The 18543-nt window shown below is 40.8% G+C and overlaps 1 protein-coding gene across 1 annotated transcript; it reads right to left on the bottom strand.

The window, feature by feature from the left end:
- Positions 1–468: 468 nt before the first annotated feature.
- mrpl37 (mitochondrial ribosomal protein L37) lies at positions 469–14795 on the bottom strand. Its single transcript, XM_034119208.1, has 8 exons — positions 14295–14795; positions 13251–13434; positions 11611–11726; positions 10361–10549; positions 10096–10250; positions 9206–9331; positions 1101–1175; positions 469–762 (listed from the first exon to the last, which is right to left on the bottom strand). Exons 1-8 carry the CDS (start codon positions 14677–14679, stop codon positions 685–687), a joined length of 1308 nt encoding a protein of 435 aa, XP_033975099.1. The 5' UTR covers positions 14680–14795; the 3' UTR covers positions 469–684.
- Positions 14796–18543: the final 3748 nt, after the last annotated feature.

Below are 18543 nucleotides of genomic sequence, written 5' to 3'. Positions count from 1 at the left end.
ACGCACAGCGACTGACTTCCGGTAGTTTGGTGCGTATCATTGGGCAATTTGACACAAGGCAATATAAATCAAAGTAAATCAAGCCTAGAAAACTAAAAGCGGACAACTCAGGTAGTGTTTAGGTTGTAAGTTACCTTTTAGTAGCTTCTTTTATAGCATGCAATCCCATAAGGGACCCAATAGCAAAGTGTGGCCCTTAGACCCCAACATTCATCTGACCACGAGAAGACCCTGTGTCTTTTACCTTCTCGTTTTATGTTATTATGTTATTATTGTAGACTGAAACAAAAAACATTAAGATTACATCACTAAATATGTGTTATGACCTGGGTGATATTAATTCTTAATTGTATTACTTTTCACACAATTTGCCATCATTTATCTATATCTTGTAACATCACTTCCCTGTCCAAGCTTGGGACAGGAACATGTCTGACAGAGGGGAGCAGGAATAAAAACTCACTGAAGTACATATTCAGAGTATTTTATTGATTGAGCTCTCACAGAGGGATGGAGTCAGTGTGAAAAAAAGACAATGTTAAAATGTTATGAACCAGATTATTGAATGTTTGAAAGAGAAAGGAGGATTTTTGTGGTAACACATACAAACACACACACTTGACATATGACTCACTGCTAAGAGTGTGTCCATACAAACACACACACCTACAGGCCTGCCTGGTCCTACACAGCCCCGTGCAGGTACAGGGACAGGAACTTGCTGAATGCTTCTGGCTTGTATCCTGCCAGGCCAGCTGGTACCTGCAGGGAGACACACAGCAACCAATCAGAATCAACTTTGCTCTGCTGCTCTTTCCTGCCATTATTCTGTTATCCAATTAGAGCACATTCAGTTTTTAAGGAGATGATAGGTTTGGCCCTGCCAAGCTTCCTCTCTACTCGGCCTGTTCTAAGATCATAGAATATAGTAATAAATGAGCCTCGATTGTCTAGTTCTATTTGGTTTATCTCTCTTTGTGTCATGATGCAGACTCTCATTGGACCAAACTGATGTAAATAATGGTAATGTTTGTGACTTGCTGTAAGTTACTCTAAGCTTGGGTCACAGTTATGGACAGACAGAGATATTAGGATCTTACCTTCACTTGCTTCCTTAGGATGAATGGTCGGACTTTTGCGAAATCATAGAGCTCAACATCTTCATCCAGCCACACCTGCATGTAGCAAAAAGCATTTAAACAGCCAGCAGACAACAAAGAAAAAGCAGCAAATTCATTTTTTACATCTAACGATGCCTTTACCCCCGCCCCTCAACGACGGAGAGACGCGCACAATCCCCCCCGTCTTCATCACCGTGCCTACGTCAACCGCCCGCCCCCTTCAAGACAGCATCTGCGGTCTCTGAAGTCTGATAAGAATGTGTGTGTACAAAACGCAGCAAACTAACTGATATGTGCCGAGTCCAGGCTCAAGGGTGTATGGCACTCAACTCTTTCCAGGACATGCCGGGGCCCTGCCTGCCAGTAGCTTTACCGATATCTGTGTTGATAGGTAATAGATTGAGAGCGGTGAAACAGCTTGGAAACAGGAAGTGCTCAAACGTTTGTGTGAGTTTATCAAATTTAGCAGTGATTCCATGTCAGCCACAGCTTGCCACAAAAAATCTGACTGATAGTGTATTTAACAAACTTAAACTAGCTTTATTAAATGTCAGGTCTTTGGCAGGAAAAACGTTTTTAATCAATGATTTTTTCACTGAGCACAATCTCGATTTTATGTTTTTAACGGAAACTTGGATTGAACAAAATAACAGTGCAGCTCTTCTTATCGAATCAACACCTCCCAACTTCAGTTTTATGAGTCAGGAAAGAATGCATAAGAAAGGAGGTGGAGTTGCTATTTTGTTCAATGATTCCCTTCAATGCAGGAAGACATCTTATGGGAACTTTGGTTCTTTTGAATATGTGGCCCTTCAGCTGAAATGCTCCTCTCGAGCTGTTCCTAAACATCTATAGACCACCCAAATACTGTGCAAGCTTTTTTGATGACTTTACTGAACTGCTGTCTATAGTGTGTATTGACTTTGACCGTCTAGTCATTGTTGGTGATTTTAACATCCATGTTGACAACCCCCAGGACAGAGGGGCTAAAGAACTGTTTTGTGTTCTTGATAACTATGGACTGACTCAGCATGTGACGGAGCCCACGCACAATAAGGGGCACACTGGACCTAATTATCTCAAAGGGTCTGAATATCTCTGAGGTTGTGGTGACTGATGTTGCACTCTCTTATAATTTCTGTGTTTTATTTGAGAGCTCTATTTCTGTTCACAAAAATGTTCAAAAAGAGGTAACCACAAAGCGATATTTAACTGAAAATACTAGGGAAATGTTTACTCAGAATCTTTCTTCCACACTTGCCCCTGCTAACATCTCAGTAAATGAGCTAGTAGATCATTTTAATTCAAAAATTCAAAATGTTATAGATGCCATTGCTCCAACTAAGGTAAAGGAAGTGACTGGCAAGAAAATATCTCCATGGAGAAAGGCCATGACCGTGAAAACAGAAAAAAGAGAGTGTCGAAAAGCTGAACGTAGGTGGCGAAAAACAAATCTCCAGGTTCATTTTGAAATCTATAAAGAGAGACTTGGCTTTTATAATTTGGAATTGAAAAACGCACGACAGTCTTTCTTCTCTGACATCATTACCAAAAACAACGCACGTGTCTTGTTTGCTACCGTCGACAGACTAACAAACCCCCCAGTGTCAGTAGCCTCTGAATTTCTATCCACCAGGGCCTGCAATGAATTTGCCTCTTTCTTCACTGACAAAATTCAGAAAATTAGACAAGCAGTCAGTGCCTCTGCATCAGGTACAGCAAATGTGTTGTCCCTATGTCCACCTAATATCAATTCAAACACCATGACACAATTCCATCAGATTAATGATCAAAACCTAGAGGTCATTATACAACATCTAAAATCCTCCTCCTGCTGCCTTGATATTATTCCAACAGGATTTTTCAAAGATGTTTTTCATTGCATGGCCTCAGATCTCCTTCATATAGTAAAAAAGTCTCTTCACTCAGGTGTTTTTCCACAGGCCCTGAAAACTGCAGTCATTAAACTGCTCTTAAAAAATAATAATCTAGATGCTTCAGTAATGAACAACTACAGGCCCATATCAAACCTCCCATTTCTAGGTAAAATCATTAAAAAAGTAGTTTTTCAACAGTTGAGCAATTACTTGCATTTAAATAACTGTTTCGGTGTGTTCCAGTCAGGATTTCGTCCAAACCACAGCACTGAGACTGCTCTTGTAAAGGTCTTCAATGACATCCACTTAAACACAGACAGTGGCAGAACTTCAGTGTTAGTATTATTAGATCTCAGTGCTGCGTTTGACACTGTTGACCACAACATATTACTAGACCGACTGGAAAACTGGGTGGGACTTTCGGAAACAGTTCTTAATTGGTTTGAATCCTACTTAAAGGACAGAAACAACTTTGTTTCTATAGGTAAATACCAGTGACGTGCGGTGAGGTTCATGGCTGGTGAGGCACTGAGTCAGATTTACAAATATTATATTTTGACCTTAATCGAAATATTCGGTTATTTTCAAAAGCTTTTTTAGTCTGATGCTTCGATTCATTTTAAACAGACCGTTCAACAAAAGGATACCCAAAATCTAAATATTGGATTGTTCTTTCTTAGTAAGATCCCATTTTCATTACAAATGTGGTCTTACCTTGACTTGAAGATGAAGTCCATGCTATCCTTCTGGACAACAATCTCTATTACTTTTTTGTAAAAGTCCTCCTTATCTTCCTGTAGTTTCAAAAGTCTAGTTTGTTGTTACGTCTACCGTCTCTGCGTAGAATTACAGTAGCAACAAGAACCTGTGGGCTCACGTGCACCCCCTTCAGTGCGGCAGAGGTTATGGCTGCCTCCCCTGGTGCATTTTCATTGCCGTTGAGACCAGCGAGCCTAAATATCATATATACGTGAAATAAGTTATTTAGAGACTATGGATGGCGAGGATAAATGTAATAAAGGGATCTACATACATTACATTGGTGACCTACAGTGAGATGGTAACAGGCATGCGCTTAGGGCCCGCTTTCCAGCCAGTTTCTGTGGGGTGACGCATTCTGAGGTGAGGCAGATCTCATCTGTGCCTCAACTCAGCCCACAGTAAATGGCTTGAGCGCGCTCACAAAATAAGTGCCCGCGCTACATTAGTGCCCGCGCTCCAGCAAGTTACTGTGGGCTTACGAGAGGCAGAGCACGCCCCTGCCTCACTTGTCATCGCTCCCGTAGCGGAGCTCGGCAAATTTGCTGATTTTGACTATAAAAAGCGATTAGAATCATACATAAATCACACTTACAACACAGATCAGTGGAGACATTTTATTATTATTACTATTTCGTTTTTCTTTAGTTGTTTTTCCGTTACATTGGAGTATGACAGGTGAGGCTCTGCCTCCCCTGCCTCCACTGACTGCACGTCGCTGGTAAATACACATCTGAGTTGACAAATATGACATGTGGGGTTCCTCAAGGCTCCATCTTGGGGCCTCTTCTCTTTAACATCTATATGCTACCACTGGCTCAGATAACGAAAAAAAACAAAATAAGTTACCATAGCTATGCGGATGACACCTACATTTACATAACCATTTCACCAGGAGACTATGCTCCAATTCAAACACTGAGTAAGTGCATTGAACAAATCAATGACTGGATGTGTCAGAACCTTCTCCAATGAAACAAAGATAAAACTGAGGTAATGGTTTTTGGAGCCAAGGCAGAACGTATAAAAGTTAGCGCTGAGCTTCAGTCTGCAATGTTCAAAACAACAGATAGAGCCAGAAATCTAGGTGTAGTCATGGACTCTGACCTGAGTTTCAACAGTCACATTAAAACAATTACTAAATCAGCCTACTATCACCTAAAGAATATTTCTAGGATTAAAAGACTAATGTCACAGCAGGATTTGGAAAAACTTGTCCATGCTTTTATCTTCAGTAGACTCGACTACTGCAATGGTGTCTTCACAGGTCTCACTAAAAAATCTATTAGAAAGCTGCAGCTAATTCAGAACGCTGCTGCTCGAGTCCTCACTGACACTAAGAAAGTGGATCACATCACTCCTGTTCTGAAGTCTTTACACTGGCTTCCTCACTGACACTAAGAAAGTGGATCACATCACTCCTGTTCTGAAGTCTTTACACTGGCTTCCTCACTGACACTAAGAAAGTGGATCACATCACTCCTGTTCTGAAGTCTTTACACTGGCTTCCTGTCTGTCAAATAATTGATTTCAAAATACTGCTGCTGGTTTATAAAGCTTTGAATGGTTTAGGCCCAAAATACATTTCTGACCTACTGCTAAATGATGAACCATCCAGAACTCTCAGGTCTTCAGGGACTGGTCATCAGAGGCATGACAGGGGGGGGGCGCGAGAGACCAAGAGGAAAAATGGTTATTACAACAACAACAAAAATGATTAAAAAAAAAAGAAAATCATAATTTGAAAAATTATTGATTAGAAAATAATATGATACAGTACAGTACTATTACGTCTGGGTCTCTGTGTTTCATTAAAGCTCGGCTCTGTGTGTGTGTGGAACGAGCCATTTTGTGTGCGTGCGCGAGCGAGAGAGACCGGTACCGGAGATCGTTGTTGTTAGCTTCTGGTGCTAGCGAGCTACGCTAACGGATATAAGGAGTTTTTTCAACAACAAAGTGGAGGAGAGTCCTCTCCTGTCAGACTGAGAGACTCAGTGAACTAAAGGACTCTGTGACGAAGGTAACTTCGTCACTGTGGACTGACGGCTTCGGGCCTTGTAATATTGCACATGTGGTTTAGTTTGAAAGTGTTCCCCCTCCCGTTTTGTCTGTGGCTGGTGATTGTGTTCACCTAGTGCCCTGTGTTGTCTCCTCCCCCCCCACCTGTGTCTTATTGGCCTGATTAGTGTGTGTGTATTTAGGCTCTGTTTTCCCTGTCAGTGGACAGGTAGTGTGGGTGAGATCCTTGTGGCTGTGTTCAACAGTTAACAGTCATATTGAGGCTGTGAATCATGTGCCGATGATTTAATAAATGCCCACACCGGGTTATATTTGAACTCAATGGTCAGCTTCACATTTGGTGTCAGAAGAGGGATTGACCAAGTGAGGAGGTGAAAATGACGGGAGAAAAAAAAAACGCCCAAAGAGAGGAGCCAGACGACGGTGTGGCTATGCCTGGAGCTAACCAGGGGGCCACGGCTGGTAAACCAGGGGGCAAGTTTGAGGAACTGAAGGAGATGATGAAGTCATTCCTGCAGTATGAGACAGCCAGATTCAAGCGGGAGGAGTGCCGTTTGAGAAACATGGAGCAGCCGTTTTCACGGATACAGGAACAGGTTTCCCTGATAGAAGAGAAAGACGACTCTAAAGGCTTGACGGGCACTAACTCTGATGCGGAGGCAGCACAGATCCTGGCGGAGAACCGGAGATTGATGCGAGAGCAGAAAGAGAAAGAGGAGCAGCTCAGGTTGCAGAGGGAGGAAGAGGAGATGCTGAGAAATGAAGAGGAGATGCGCTTAGCGGAGGAGGCTTGTCTGATACGCCTGCAGGAGGAGAAGAAACTTGCAGAGGAGAAGAAAATTAAAGACGAGGAAGATGCTCTTCTAGCAGAGGAGGAGCGGGTGAAAATGGCCGAGAAGATCCGTCAGGAGAGAGAGCGCGTCATGCAGCAGAACCAGCAGGAGCGCCGGGAGAGGAATAATCTGATCCCGAAGAGGAAGAAAGGGAAGCTTCCTTCCGACTTCACGCCCCCCCCTGAGGAAACCATGCGGCACAAGGGGAAGCAGAAACACCGGGCGGAGTGGAGACACATGGAGGAGAGCAACATGGCCAAGATCAATAAGTGTTGCAGGAATGAGGTACTGTTCTCTTTCGGGAGAGGAAGGAGGAAATGTGACGAAGGTAACTTCGTCACTGTGGACTGACGGCTTCGGGCCTTATAATATTGCACATGTGGTTTAGTTTGAAAGTGTTCCCCCTCCCGTTTTGTCTGAGGCTGGTGATTGTGTTCACCTGGTGCCCTGTGTTGTCTCCTCCCCCCCCCACCTGTGTCTTATTGGCCTGATTAGTGTGTGTGTATTTAGGCTCTGTTTTCCCTGTCAGTGGACAGGTAGTGTGGGTGAGATCATTGTGGCTGGTGACTGTGTTCACGGGTAACAGTCATATTGAGGCTGTGAATCATGTGCCGATGATTTAATAAATGCCCACACCGGGTTATATTTGAACTCTCTGCCTCTGCCTCCTTGCTTGGTCGGGCCGCTCAACGGTCAGCTTCACAGACTCTCTCAGTGGGTCTCAAACGTTTTGGTCACCATTAATGTAAACAATTATTTCCGAGGCACACGTTTATATGATCATTATAGTTATAAAAAAAGAAGAGAATAAATGAAAAACAGGTATGAAATACTATATGACAGTAAAAAAAGAATAAAGTTTAAAAGGGTGATTTGTAAAATATCCATAAAGAAAAAGTAAATCTGCTTACAGTTCTGTTTCATATGGGTGTTGAGAGATGTATCCATAGATCTCTTCATGTTGCTCTCAAAGTGCACCAGATTGATGCTTTTAACTTCAATATTTAAAAATAAATCTTCCCGGGGGAGCATGCCCCCGGACCCCCCTAGAGGATGTGAGGTCCACACACCACCTATAAAAATAGCACTTTACCCCTGCTTACACCTATATGCCGTGAGCTGATTATCGAGCCTTCATTGTAACTGTCGCGGGTACACTGTGTATGTGCGTGGGGAGTGTTGCAGTAGAAAGTTAAACTGTAGCGACCGGTACATTAATGGGAAACCCTAAATGTTTGAGCACCCTCTATGAAACGTCAAGCTACCCCACAGCACCCCCAAAAGAAATCTCTGGCACCGCCACTGAGCCTGACTTGTGTTGTGGGGGCCTGACAGAATAAGTTTGAGAACCACTGGTCTAACAAGTAACATGTAATGCTCCAAATATCAGAACAAACTCCCAGAAACCTGCAGGTCCGCTGCAACTCTTACTACTTTTAAATCCAGGCTGAAGACTTTTCTTTTTGCCGCTGCTTTTAATTGATATATTCACATCTTAAACGGCACTGTAACTTTTATCTTTGCTTTTTATCTTTGCTTTTAAATGAGTGTTTTTAGATATCATTTTATAATATGTTTCTTAATGCTCTTAATGTCTTTCATTTTTGTAAAGCACTTTGAATTTCCTTGTGTTCAAATGTGCTATATAAATAAACGCCTTGCCTTGCCTTTTTATGACAACACATATTGCACTAGTGCAATATACAATTTGGAGTAAGATCAATTATTTGGTAAATGCAAAATATGTGAAAATATCTGAATTTAGTATTGTAGAGCTGCAGAGAAGTCCAGGCCTACAAACAATCTTAATACAAAAATCCATGTTTGTTAAAGATCCTATTCAACATAGTATATTTTTCAAAAATGTTTCAAAAATGTTAATTTCCTCTAATATTGCCGATCATATCTAAATTACACTATAAGCCAAAATAATCGAAATTAGCTATTTTCTTCAAATTGTGCAGCCCTATTGGAAAGCTCTTTGCTTGTGTATTTACAGCATAATATACAGCAGGGGTATCCAAACTATGGCCCGGGGGCCAAATGCGGCCTGTTGTCCTTTTTGAATTGGCCCTCAGCTAATTAAAAAAGTATAATCGAATTGGAATATGGCCCACAGCTGAAACTTGTGCTTTTCTTTTATTGTACGTCCTAAATATATATGTAGACATTCAGTCAATTAAAGTTGAAAACTTTTTCTAACCAATCTTAGTTGATAAAGAAATGCATTTGCATAACAAGCTTTTTAAAATAATTGTCCCTTATTATAATCAATCTGAGGCTTCTGTTTTAAGGAACGAGCTGCTAACACTTTTGTAAGAAAATAAATGAAACCCTATGGAGAGCTGGGATGTAGGCTGTTTTTTTTTTCAAAAGTATATTAAAGTTTGGAGCATAATTTATTTATTTGATTGATTTTGCTAACCTATAACTTAACTTAACATATGAGGCAATATACCTCACCTCAAGTGAGCGGCCCATCCTTTTGTATATTTTTCTGTATGTGGCCCTCAGTGAAAAAAGTTTGGACCCCCCCCTGATATACAATAATACAGTAAAACATCACAATGATATTGATTTATTGTTAATGGAGCACCTGGTTCTTGATGCCGTCGTCTCCTGAGAGATCCGTGGTGTTGAGCTGGAAAACCATAAACTGGAAGATTCTGCCGTTGGTTCCCACTGCCTGTACGGTTACCGGACGATCTAATACACGCTGGGGCTGACACACACACAACACAAAACACACAGAGAGGCAGAGAAAAAGAGACAGAATGATAAATATGGAGTTTGAGAAGCAGATTCAGCATCTGGTTAAACAAGAGACCTTTCTACATATAGACACAGACCATTTCTACATATTTGCTTTTATGAAATACAGTGATGAAGGAATGACTACTTAATCCTATATCAAATATACTTTATTCGTCTCGCAGCGGGGACGTTTTGAAAAACCCGGAAATATGTTTTATATATATTTTGGTTAACTGCTTTATGTAAGGTCTGTGGTTAACATATGCGGAAGAGATTTTCATGTTTGGTTCTACGACATAAAACACATCAGTAATACCCCTAGTTAATGTCTGAAGCTTCTATAGTTCATATTAACAGCCGTTGATAAAAAGTGATTAAATGAGACTACTAAACGTCATCATGATGAACATTAGCCTCCTTTAGCTTAGCGGTGGGGATATGAAGACATGTGACCATGATGTAGTTTGTTTATAGCCTAACGTTAGCTTCTTACTTCTGGAGATTGCCTTTTACATTTCAAACATCACAAAGCGGTGTTAATATGTGAAGATTATCGAGCAAAATGTGTAAGTATCATAAAAGGTTGTTTTCAAAAAAGCTTAATTTCTGCAATATTTCAACAAGATATCCCATTGCTTTTTGCCTACAAACTTAACTTCAGGGTTGGACTACAAAAATACACTGCACCACTTCATGACATCGTAGTAAAAGGGATAAAGTGTATATCCTTACCCCATACAGTTTATGTGCACGGACCAGAGCGCTGCCAAAGGTAAACATCAACATCTTGGCTCTGAACTGATCCGGACGCAGCTTACAGTTAGCATCAGCTCCCTCCAGAAAGAAAAGTGTGTGGGCATGGGGGTACGGGTAGTCATCCCTGAAGCCTGATAGGATAACAGAGAGGTCATTTTATTAGGTGACACTCCTTATGCTATACTCAGTCTCAGGGAAAACCGAAAAACAGCTCACTAATGTTCTGTAACATGTTCCTCACCTGAGCAGTTAATCTCCTCCTTGTACACGTTCACCTTCTGCAGGTTGATGGTGGGGGAGACAGGATAGAACGTTTCCAGCACATGATCTGCCGTGTCGCTCACTTCCTGTTTCCCAGAAACCTCTGGGAGAGGATCCATGCAGGTGTGCAACAAAGCATTCTGACCTCTAATCTGGAACAGGTCCTCTCCTGGTGGTTGAACATGGAATGAAAATAAAAGCTGTTGCAGAATGCATTCAGTATGTTCAGATTGATTTCCTCTGCCATGTTTGTTGGATTGTGAAAAACTACTGGCCCAATTATTAAACTTGCTGGAAGGGTGAAGAGCAGGCCAATAAGACCCAATGACATTCTGTAGTGTATCTGAATTGCATGGGAATACACACATTATTTTTTATATTTTTGTTTACACCGAGAGAAAGAGCATTTGGCTTGACTGCACTCTCTAAGAGCATTGATCAACTTGTTATACTTATTTACTGTCCCCAGGATTGCAAGATTGGTCCGTCTCTCTGTTGGTTTACCTTTTTGCAATTGTACTGTGCAATAATCACTTTTATGTAAAAACAGATATTTTTGTAAACGTCCCAACATTTTTATTCATGTATTCACACCTTAATATGTAACTTATGTCACTTGTTTTTTTAATTGCTGCGACTTTTTAGCCATGGTTACGTAATTATTTGTCTTCAATTTGATTATTTTACTAATGTGTGCTTTTATTTCTCTATATTTCATTAGTTTGCTTACTCTTTATTATTACTTTTTTACCCGCTATGCCACTTTTGCTGTAACTGAAAATGTCTCCGCTGCTGGACCTATAAAGAAATTCAGTTTGATAAAGACTGATATGTTACAATTACTTTTGGATGGTTTGCCATCGTACTTTGTACATATATACAAATGGTCCTCACAGAATGAACCACAATGACTTTAGTGGTCCTCTGAGCACAACCAACTGGCCAGTGTTTCCACTTATCCTGTCAAAAATATTCCATACTCTCAAATGGTTTAAATCGTGCATTCTTTATAAACTATAAAGCACTTTTCTTCTTCAGTGCTTGAGTTGGTGCATTGCTGCCGAACCGAAATGACGTTAAATGCTCAAGAATGTGTATTGTTTAACTGCATGCCCACTAGAATGATAAGGATATACAAAAAGAAAACAGGAGACACTTTCAAAAGGATTGTTCCATACCACTAGTGGTGATCAAAACCTCTACAGTACCTTTAAGTAGAGGGCGTTTTACCTCTAGTCCATGTAGTTGCCAGTGAGCATTTCTCAGCTTGGATCCTCCGTCCAATGGCTGGGTGGCTGGTCTGCAGAGTCGCACACAGGTGGAGCAGGTTGACCATCATCGTGTTGCTAGGAGACGAACACAAACAGAGAGAGTAGAGTGATGACCTCGTGAAAACAAGGATGGTAAAAGTACCGGTGCTTAAAAAAAAATAGATGTGTACCACAGAATTCAACTTTAAAGCCATCATCATTAGCAAAGGTTATCACAATGGTTCACTTCCAGAGGTTCATTCAAGGGTATATCACTTCAGAATCAGAAACAGAATCAGGTCTGTTGCCAGGTAGGTTTACACAAGTTGCCTTGTTGTATATGGTGCATACATAAACACAGTGAAAGAGGATCAATCGGAAGAAAAGGACCAAAAAATTAAACCATTATAAAAATCTATATAAAAACTATTATAGCATTGAAATAAAGAGAAATATGTACATGTAATATAGATATACCAACAAACTATGTACAGTTTAATATGACAAAATATAAAAAACTTAAAATAAAATATGTGGAGAAATTAAAAGAGGTAGCTCTGAGTACGATGGGTAAAATTCAGAGGGTTGTGCAGGATTGACAGTTTTAAAATGAACAAGTTATTGTTTTCATCATGTGAACCCCTGAGTTAGTGACTAACTGAGATAGTTACTAACTCAGGGCCTGTGTTCACATAGCCCCTTTTTCTGAGCCCAGCAGCGTGTTTTTTCCAGAGCTCGACTTATTTGGTGAGCGCTTCAAATATTCAGAAAGAAACTGATAAAGTCACTGTAGAAAATGGACAGAAGCTTGAATTTGGCTGTGTCCTTCAGACAGGAACTATCTTCACAAAGACCTAGAGATCATGTGTTTGAGCGGATCAGCCGGGTGGACTTCTATCTCCGTTTGGGATCGTTCTTCTCGCTCTACGGCTGTCAGACTGAGTGCTGAAGCTCATTCATACAAAGTGTGAGAGCAACAATCTTCTGGTTGGTGTTCAAGGTGAAGATAAAGGTCATACAAATATCTAGTAGCACAAATAGATAATAAAAAGCAAGGGGACAAAATACATACAGACAATGATACGTTTTCAAAATATTGCGTAGGATTTGGAGTTTGCTTTGATACATTTGGATTTATGGATATAAAATGTACAAAGAATAACAATATTATTGACTAAAAGGTTATGGATAGGTTTGTCTAAAGTAAGTCCATAAATGATGTTGTTTTAAAAAAAAGAATTGGTAAATCACAGACGGATTACACCATTTTAAATTGGGGAGTTACTGGGAATTTTAAATAATTACTTCTTAATGTGTAAATAGGGCTTTTTGAAAAGTTTTGAGAGATGGCATTTCGGACAAATTAGGGAATGCGATTTTAATCAAAAATATTTGTAGTTGTTTTATTTGGGATTAATTTGGCCAAAGTTGCAGACAAAAAAATCATTTGCTGTAGATTTTCTATTAAAAAAAAGTATATAGTTATTTTGAAATACTTTGTTATTATAAAAAAAAGCTGTATTCCGTGTCAGTACATCAAACATGTACTTAAGAGTTGTTGATGTACTACTTGAACAGACATTAAATCGCTGAATGTTCGTCGTTGTCCTGACACACTACCTGTATCTCTCTTTGCCGGGCCGCTCCTCTGTGGTGTCCCAGAAGCGGGCGTGTTTGATGGCATTCTGCACACGTTCATCCTGATCCGGGATCTGATTGGCAGGATTCTCTGACAGTGAGAGGAGCTGAGGCGGCAGACTGGGGATCAGTTTGGTTTTGGTCAACCACAGAGCCTGAAGCACCCCTGAGACAGAGAGAGGAGGATTTCAAGAGACGTGACATTTTGAAGTATTATTACAATTATTTAAAATGTTATCAAAATGCAATTACTAGTTTTTTTTATTCTGACTACAAGAGGATGTTTTCAGTAAGAGTTTTTGAGTAATTTAGCAGTTAATTAAATGTATTATTATGAGCGAAGCAATACATTTCTGAAAAATGAAAGAATTCTGTATATTAATAATCCTCCAAAAAGCACTTGAACTACCCTGTATGTATGTATGTCAGTGATGTAAAGTAACTACGTACATTTACTCAAGTACTGTACTTAAGTACAATTTTGATGGGACTTGTACTTTACTTCAGCATTTCCATTTGATGTTACTTTGTACTTCTACACAATTCGCCTAAAATTCAGAGGTTAATTGTGTACTTTTACTTCACTACATGTATTTAATACCTTTAGTTACTTTACAGATTTGGATGAATGATGTGAAATATAATCACGTCTTAAATCAGACTTTAGTTCCACCTGGAGTAAATTCACAAGCTACCCTGCAGTATACAAAGTCATTCAAACTAGCTGCACCTTTACCAGCTTTGCACTTTAATGATCATAAAACATATCATATATATTATTCTGAAATGGACCCATCTTGACTAATTTTACTTTTGGTACTTTAAGTATTTAGTCGCTAATTACTTTTTACTTTTACTTGAGTATAATTTTGATTGCTGGACTATAACTTCTTACAGAGTATTCCTACACTCTGGTATTTCTACTTTTACTCAAGTACAAGATCAGAGTACTTCTTCCACCTCTGCTTATTTGTACACACAACATTGTACTTCTTGTGTAATAAAGTAATGAAGTGAGGATCCTACCCTCCAGAGCGCTGGTCCTCTGGTTGAACACAAAGCACGACCTGTCTTTGAACAGCGGCATCTCGTGAGCCGGGGGGGACCGGTAGTGACCCGGGTCCTTGTAGCTCCTCTCCCACTGCGGCTGGAAAGGCTTGGACAGTCCTGGCACATAGTGCATCTTCTCCCCGTAGGTGACTCTCTCCAGCCCGGGTATCTCCACTCTCTCCCGGGGTGGGCACACAGGCCGGGCCTTGGATGTCAGACAGCGGCTGATGGAGAGGTGTCTCCGGGCCTGAAGGTGGCTGCCTCCTCCATGTGTGGACAACCGGGACAAGTCCTTAAGGAGAACGGTTTGAGAGAACAGCGGAGCCGCCGCTTTCAGACACTGAGCAGTTTCCGGAAACATATTGGCGCCTAATTTCTACAGAGTTTTTAAGATGTAAGCTGTAATTCTGACATAAGTCATTGCCTGTAAATGCTGCTGCAGGGCGCCGCCATGTTGGATTTTCTTCTTCTTCTGTTTTTTATTTCAATGGCGGCTGGCCACCAAAGATTTGGTGTATTACCGCCACCTTCTGCTCGGAGTGGATAAGATGGATGGGTGGATGAATGGAGAGTAGCCAGTGGCAGTTCTAGCTGATATGATGCCCTGGGCAGGGACGTGCACAGACATTTTGGGGGGCGGGTGCTCAAGTGAGAAAAAGGGCACTTCCCATAATAATTTATAAAAACACAATTTAAAACAAAAAGTTAAATATAGTTGCACATCTCTGACTTACTGACCAATTTATTTTAATACCCTCACACACAATTGTTTAATACTCAAGAGAATTCTACAAAATAATCAACTAACACAGAAACATGGTCTTATTTAGTATTCACAATGCACAAAAGCAGACAACAAACTAGTACAATTAATAGTTATTAAAGGTAGGGTAGGTAAGTTTGAGAAACCGGCTCGAGTTCGCTAGAATTTGAAAATACACAACCGGAGAAAATCTGCCACTTCCTTATAGAGTGGCGAAGTCCCTCCCCTTCCGGTGGACCTCCATGGGACCTTATTTCGGAAAAATTATGTATTGAAGTCAATGGAGAGAGAAAGATTATCTTTCGATCCCGTTTGAATTGTGCCACGAATTACACATATGATGTGTGTCAATTTAAAAGATGATTTTGCAAGTCAAAAAAAAAAAAATGTGTCGTAAAACTGTGAAGTAACACATTTGTTTGTGTGAAACGCTCAATGAACTACATCTCTGGTCAACAACACACGTCACCAAGATGGCCGTCACTACTGTCTTGTCAACAAAACGATTGACTACCCTCACTATCACCACAATGAAACACGTCCTGAAGAATGTCATGCAAAGCTGCCTGCCTGCCTTCCTTTGATTCTCTCTGAACTGCCTGGTCGTTTTAATGTTTAATGTCAACCATTTGTGCAGATAGCATGAAGTAGAGAAGATCGCTAGCGTTAACGTTAGCATTTGTCCCCCGGGATTAAATTGTGTATTATAGAATGATCACACCGGTGACAGTACTCTTCAAAGGGTTCACGAAATATGACTACTACTCTTACTGTTTAACATTTTGGGTTACTTAATGTTACTTCATGTTAAGGCTAATAAAAATGACAAGGCTGTAATGCTAACTAACGTGCTAGCTACTAGCTAGCTTGATCAAGCCACTCCTGGTCCTTTCATCAGACGGGAAGCGAAAGAACGAGCTAGACCCATTGCTGGTATAATAACAACCTGGTACTAAGCACACAGGCATCTTGTTAAAGTTATCTTATTTTAGCCAGCGCCATATAGATAGATTATATCTATATGGCGCTGATTTTAGCTATCTCTTTAGCTAGGAAAACAATTGTGACATCACTTACGCGACTCTGGGATTTGTAGTCTTTCTAGTTGCGTATTTTTCATAGTCTTATATTTCAACAGTTTTACGACAAACTGTGACTTTTTTGACATGGAAATTATTTTTTAAGATTGACAAACATCATATGTGTAATTCATGGCACAATTCAAACGGGATCGAAAGATAAGTTTTCTCTCTCCATTGACTTCAATACATTATTTTTCCGAAATAAGGTCCCATGGACCGGAAGTAGATGGGCGTGACTTTGCCACTCTATAGAGCCCCTCCTCCAACACACGCGAACGCGCACATGACCAATGAGGGCACGAGATAAGTTTGTGCACAGATGGAAGGCTGACAGGCAGGCCATCCAGTTATTTTAGCCGGGCCGGCTAAAATGATTGGTCGTGCTTTTTACAGTATTACGGCTTCCACAGATGACATTTTTTAATGGATTTTTTGTCAAAGCACTTAAAGGGCCCATGTCATGGCCATTTCCACTGATCATAATTACATTGTTGAGGTATACTAAAATAGATTTATACTGTGCAATTTTCCAAACTCACATTGGTTTCGCATACAGCATCTCTGTCAAGCATGTGTATTCAGCAGTATTCACTTTCTCCACTAAACGACTCGTTGGAGCTCTTGCCCCCCCCTCCCTGTGAGCCTAGTGTGCTCCGATTGGTCAGCTCGGCCACTCGTTCTGATTAGTCAACCACCAGAGAGGCTGCGCCCATGTCTAACAGTGCTTTTCCCGGCTGCTCTCAGCGTAACATCAGTCTTATCATGGCGTCGGTACAGCGGTATATTTTATATACATATATATTTTTAACTGTTGTTATAGAAGAGTGTGACGGCCCCAGGGCCTTTGTCTTACGATGGGGTGGAGCTGAAGAGACTAATCAGCACGATCACGGACACCTCCGGACACTACGGCCCCAGTCTCTCTCCAAAGCGGCTGCAGGAAGACTAACTCTGCGATCCTCTCAACCACCTATCTTTGCATTTACCACAATAAATGTGCCGTGGTTTTGTAAACTCGTGTATGTCTCCTTGTCTTTCCGTTGTGGCCTACGAGCTACTCTCATAACAAAGAGTAAGTTATTTTTACCCGTTATAAACTACTACTGTTTGATGAGAAATCAAATCATGGTTTGCTATATATGAATTCAGGGAAGAAAGGATAGGCCTACTAAGTATTTCCATTAAACTTTATTTTTAGAAATGTACAAAATGAACATAAATATACATATATACACGGTATATCATCCATTCCTCCTCCTCTTGCCTGCGCACAGCCGGTGCGGTGCGGTGCCTTTTAGCACGAGGCCTCAGTAGTAGTAGAATCCCTTCCCCGTCATGGATTGTCCGCCAGGATCTGGCTGGACGAAATCAAATGCAAATCACAAAATATTAGAGAAACTTAGTTGTTTTAGATTCGTTAGTAGTAGTTGTGTAATGAACAGCTTGCCTGCTAATATGCTAACCTAGCTTTGTTTACCTTGGTAGCTAACACGATATGAACGTTAGCTTGGAGGAAAGGCAACTATAATGCAGTGTAATAAACTACTATGAACAAAAGCTAGTGGTTCATATTAGGCTAGCAATAACGTGTTTATAATTGCAATCGTATACGGGTATTCTGCTACCATACAATGTAACTTGCATGAATACATTGTTTTGCGCTAGCATACAGCTAGCCTCGTTAGCTACATGCAGTATATGTACGGTCACAATGTACGGTAAACCGGAGTATACTGTATGAGTATTCCGTGTGTGTGACTGCAGACATTCTCCTGCCATGACAAACATGTAAGGCCATCTGCTGACATTGTAGTTGATATATTTAAACGCTAGCAACGTAGCATCACAAAATGTTTTTCTGACCAAAACTAGCTCTAGCTCCGTGTGTTAGATCGCTACGCCAGCTATAATGTAATTACGTTTCGCGACTGACCGGCAAATCACCCGCAGTATACTGTCAATAGGTATTTTGTGTGTGAATGCAGACATTCTCCTGCTATGAGATACATGTATGCAAGGCCATCTGCTGATATTAGAGTTGATATATGGAAACTCTAGCAACTTAGTTAGCACAGTTAGCACTGTGTCAATGGCTTAGCAGTCCAACACAGTTTACACATTTAAACAGTCTTGTTTGATAAATACACAAATAACAATGCAAACTTACAGGTTGTATACCCAGATCTTCCCCTGCTCCAAACGGTCCAAACAAGCTGTGCATATCCGGCCTCAAACTGGGCAATGTTTTGGAAGCTTTCGTCTGTGAAATGCCGGTTCTTCGAACCTCTGGAGGAGGAACACGCCGCTGCTGGTGTGGCCATAGCTCTTCGGGATTGGTCCATTTCGTTCCGGGTACCGCATGACATCAGGCGGTACCCGG

This window comes from Trematomus bernacchii, unplaced genomic scaffold, assembly GCF_902827165.1.
Source record: "Trematomus bernacchii unplaced genomic scaffold, fTreBer1.1, whole genome shotgun sequence".
Classification (NCBI taxonomy): domain Eukaryota; kingdom Metazoa; phylum Chordata; class Actinopteri; order Perciformes; family Nototheniidae; genus Trematomus; species Trematomus bernacchii.
This window is presented reverse-complemented; position numbering and strand designations above follow the sequence as displayed.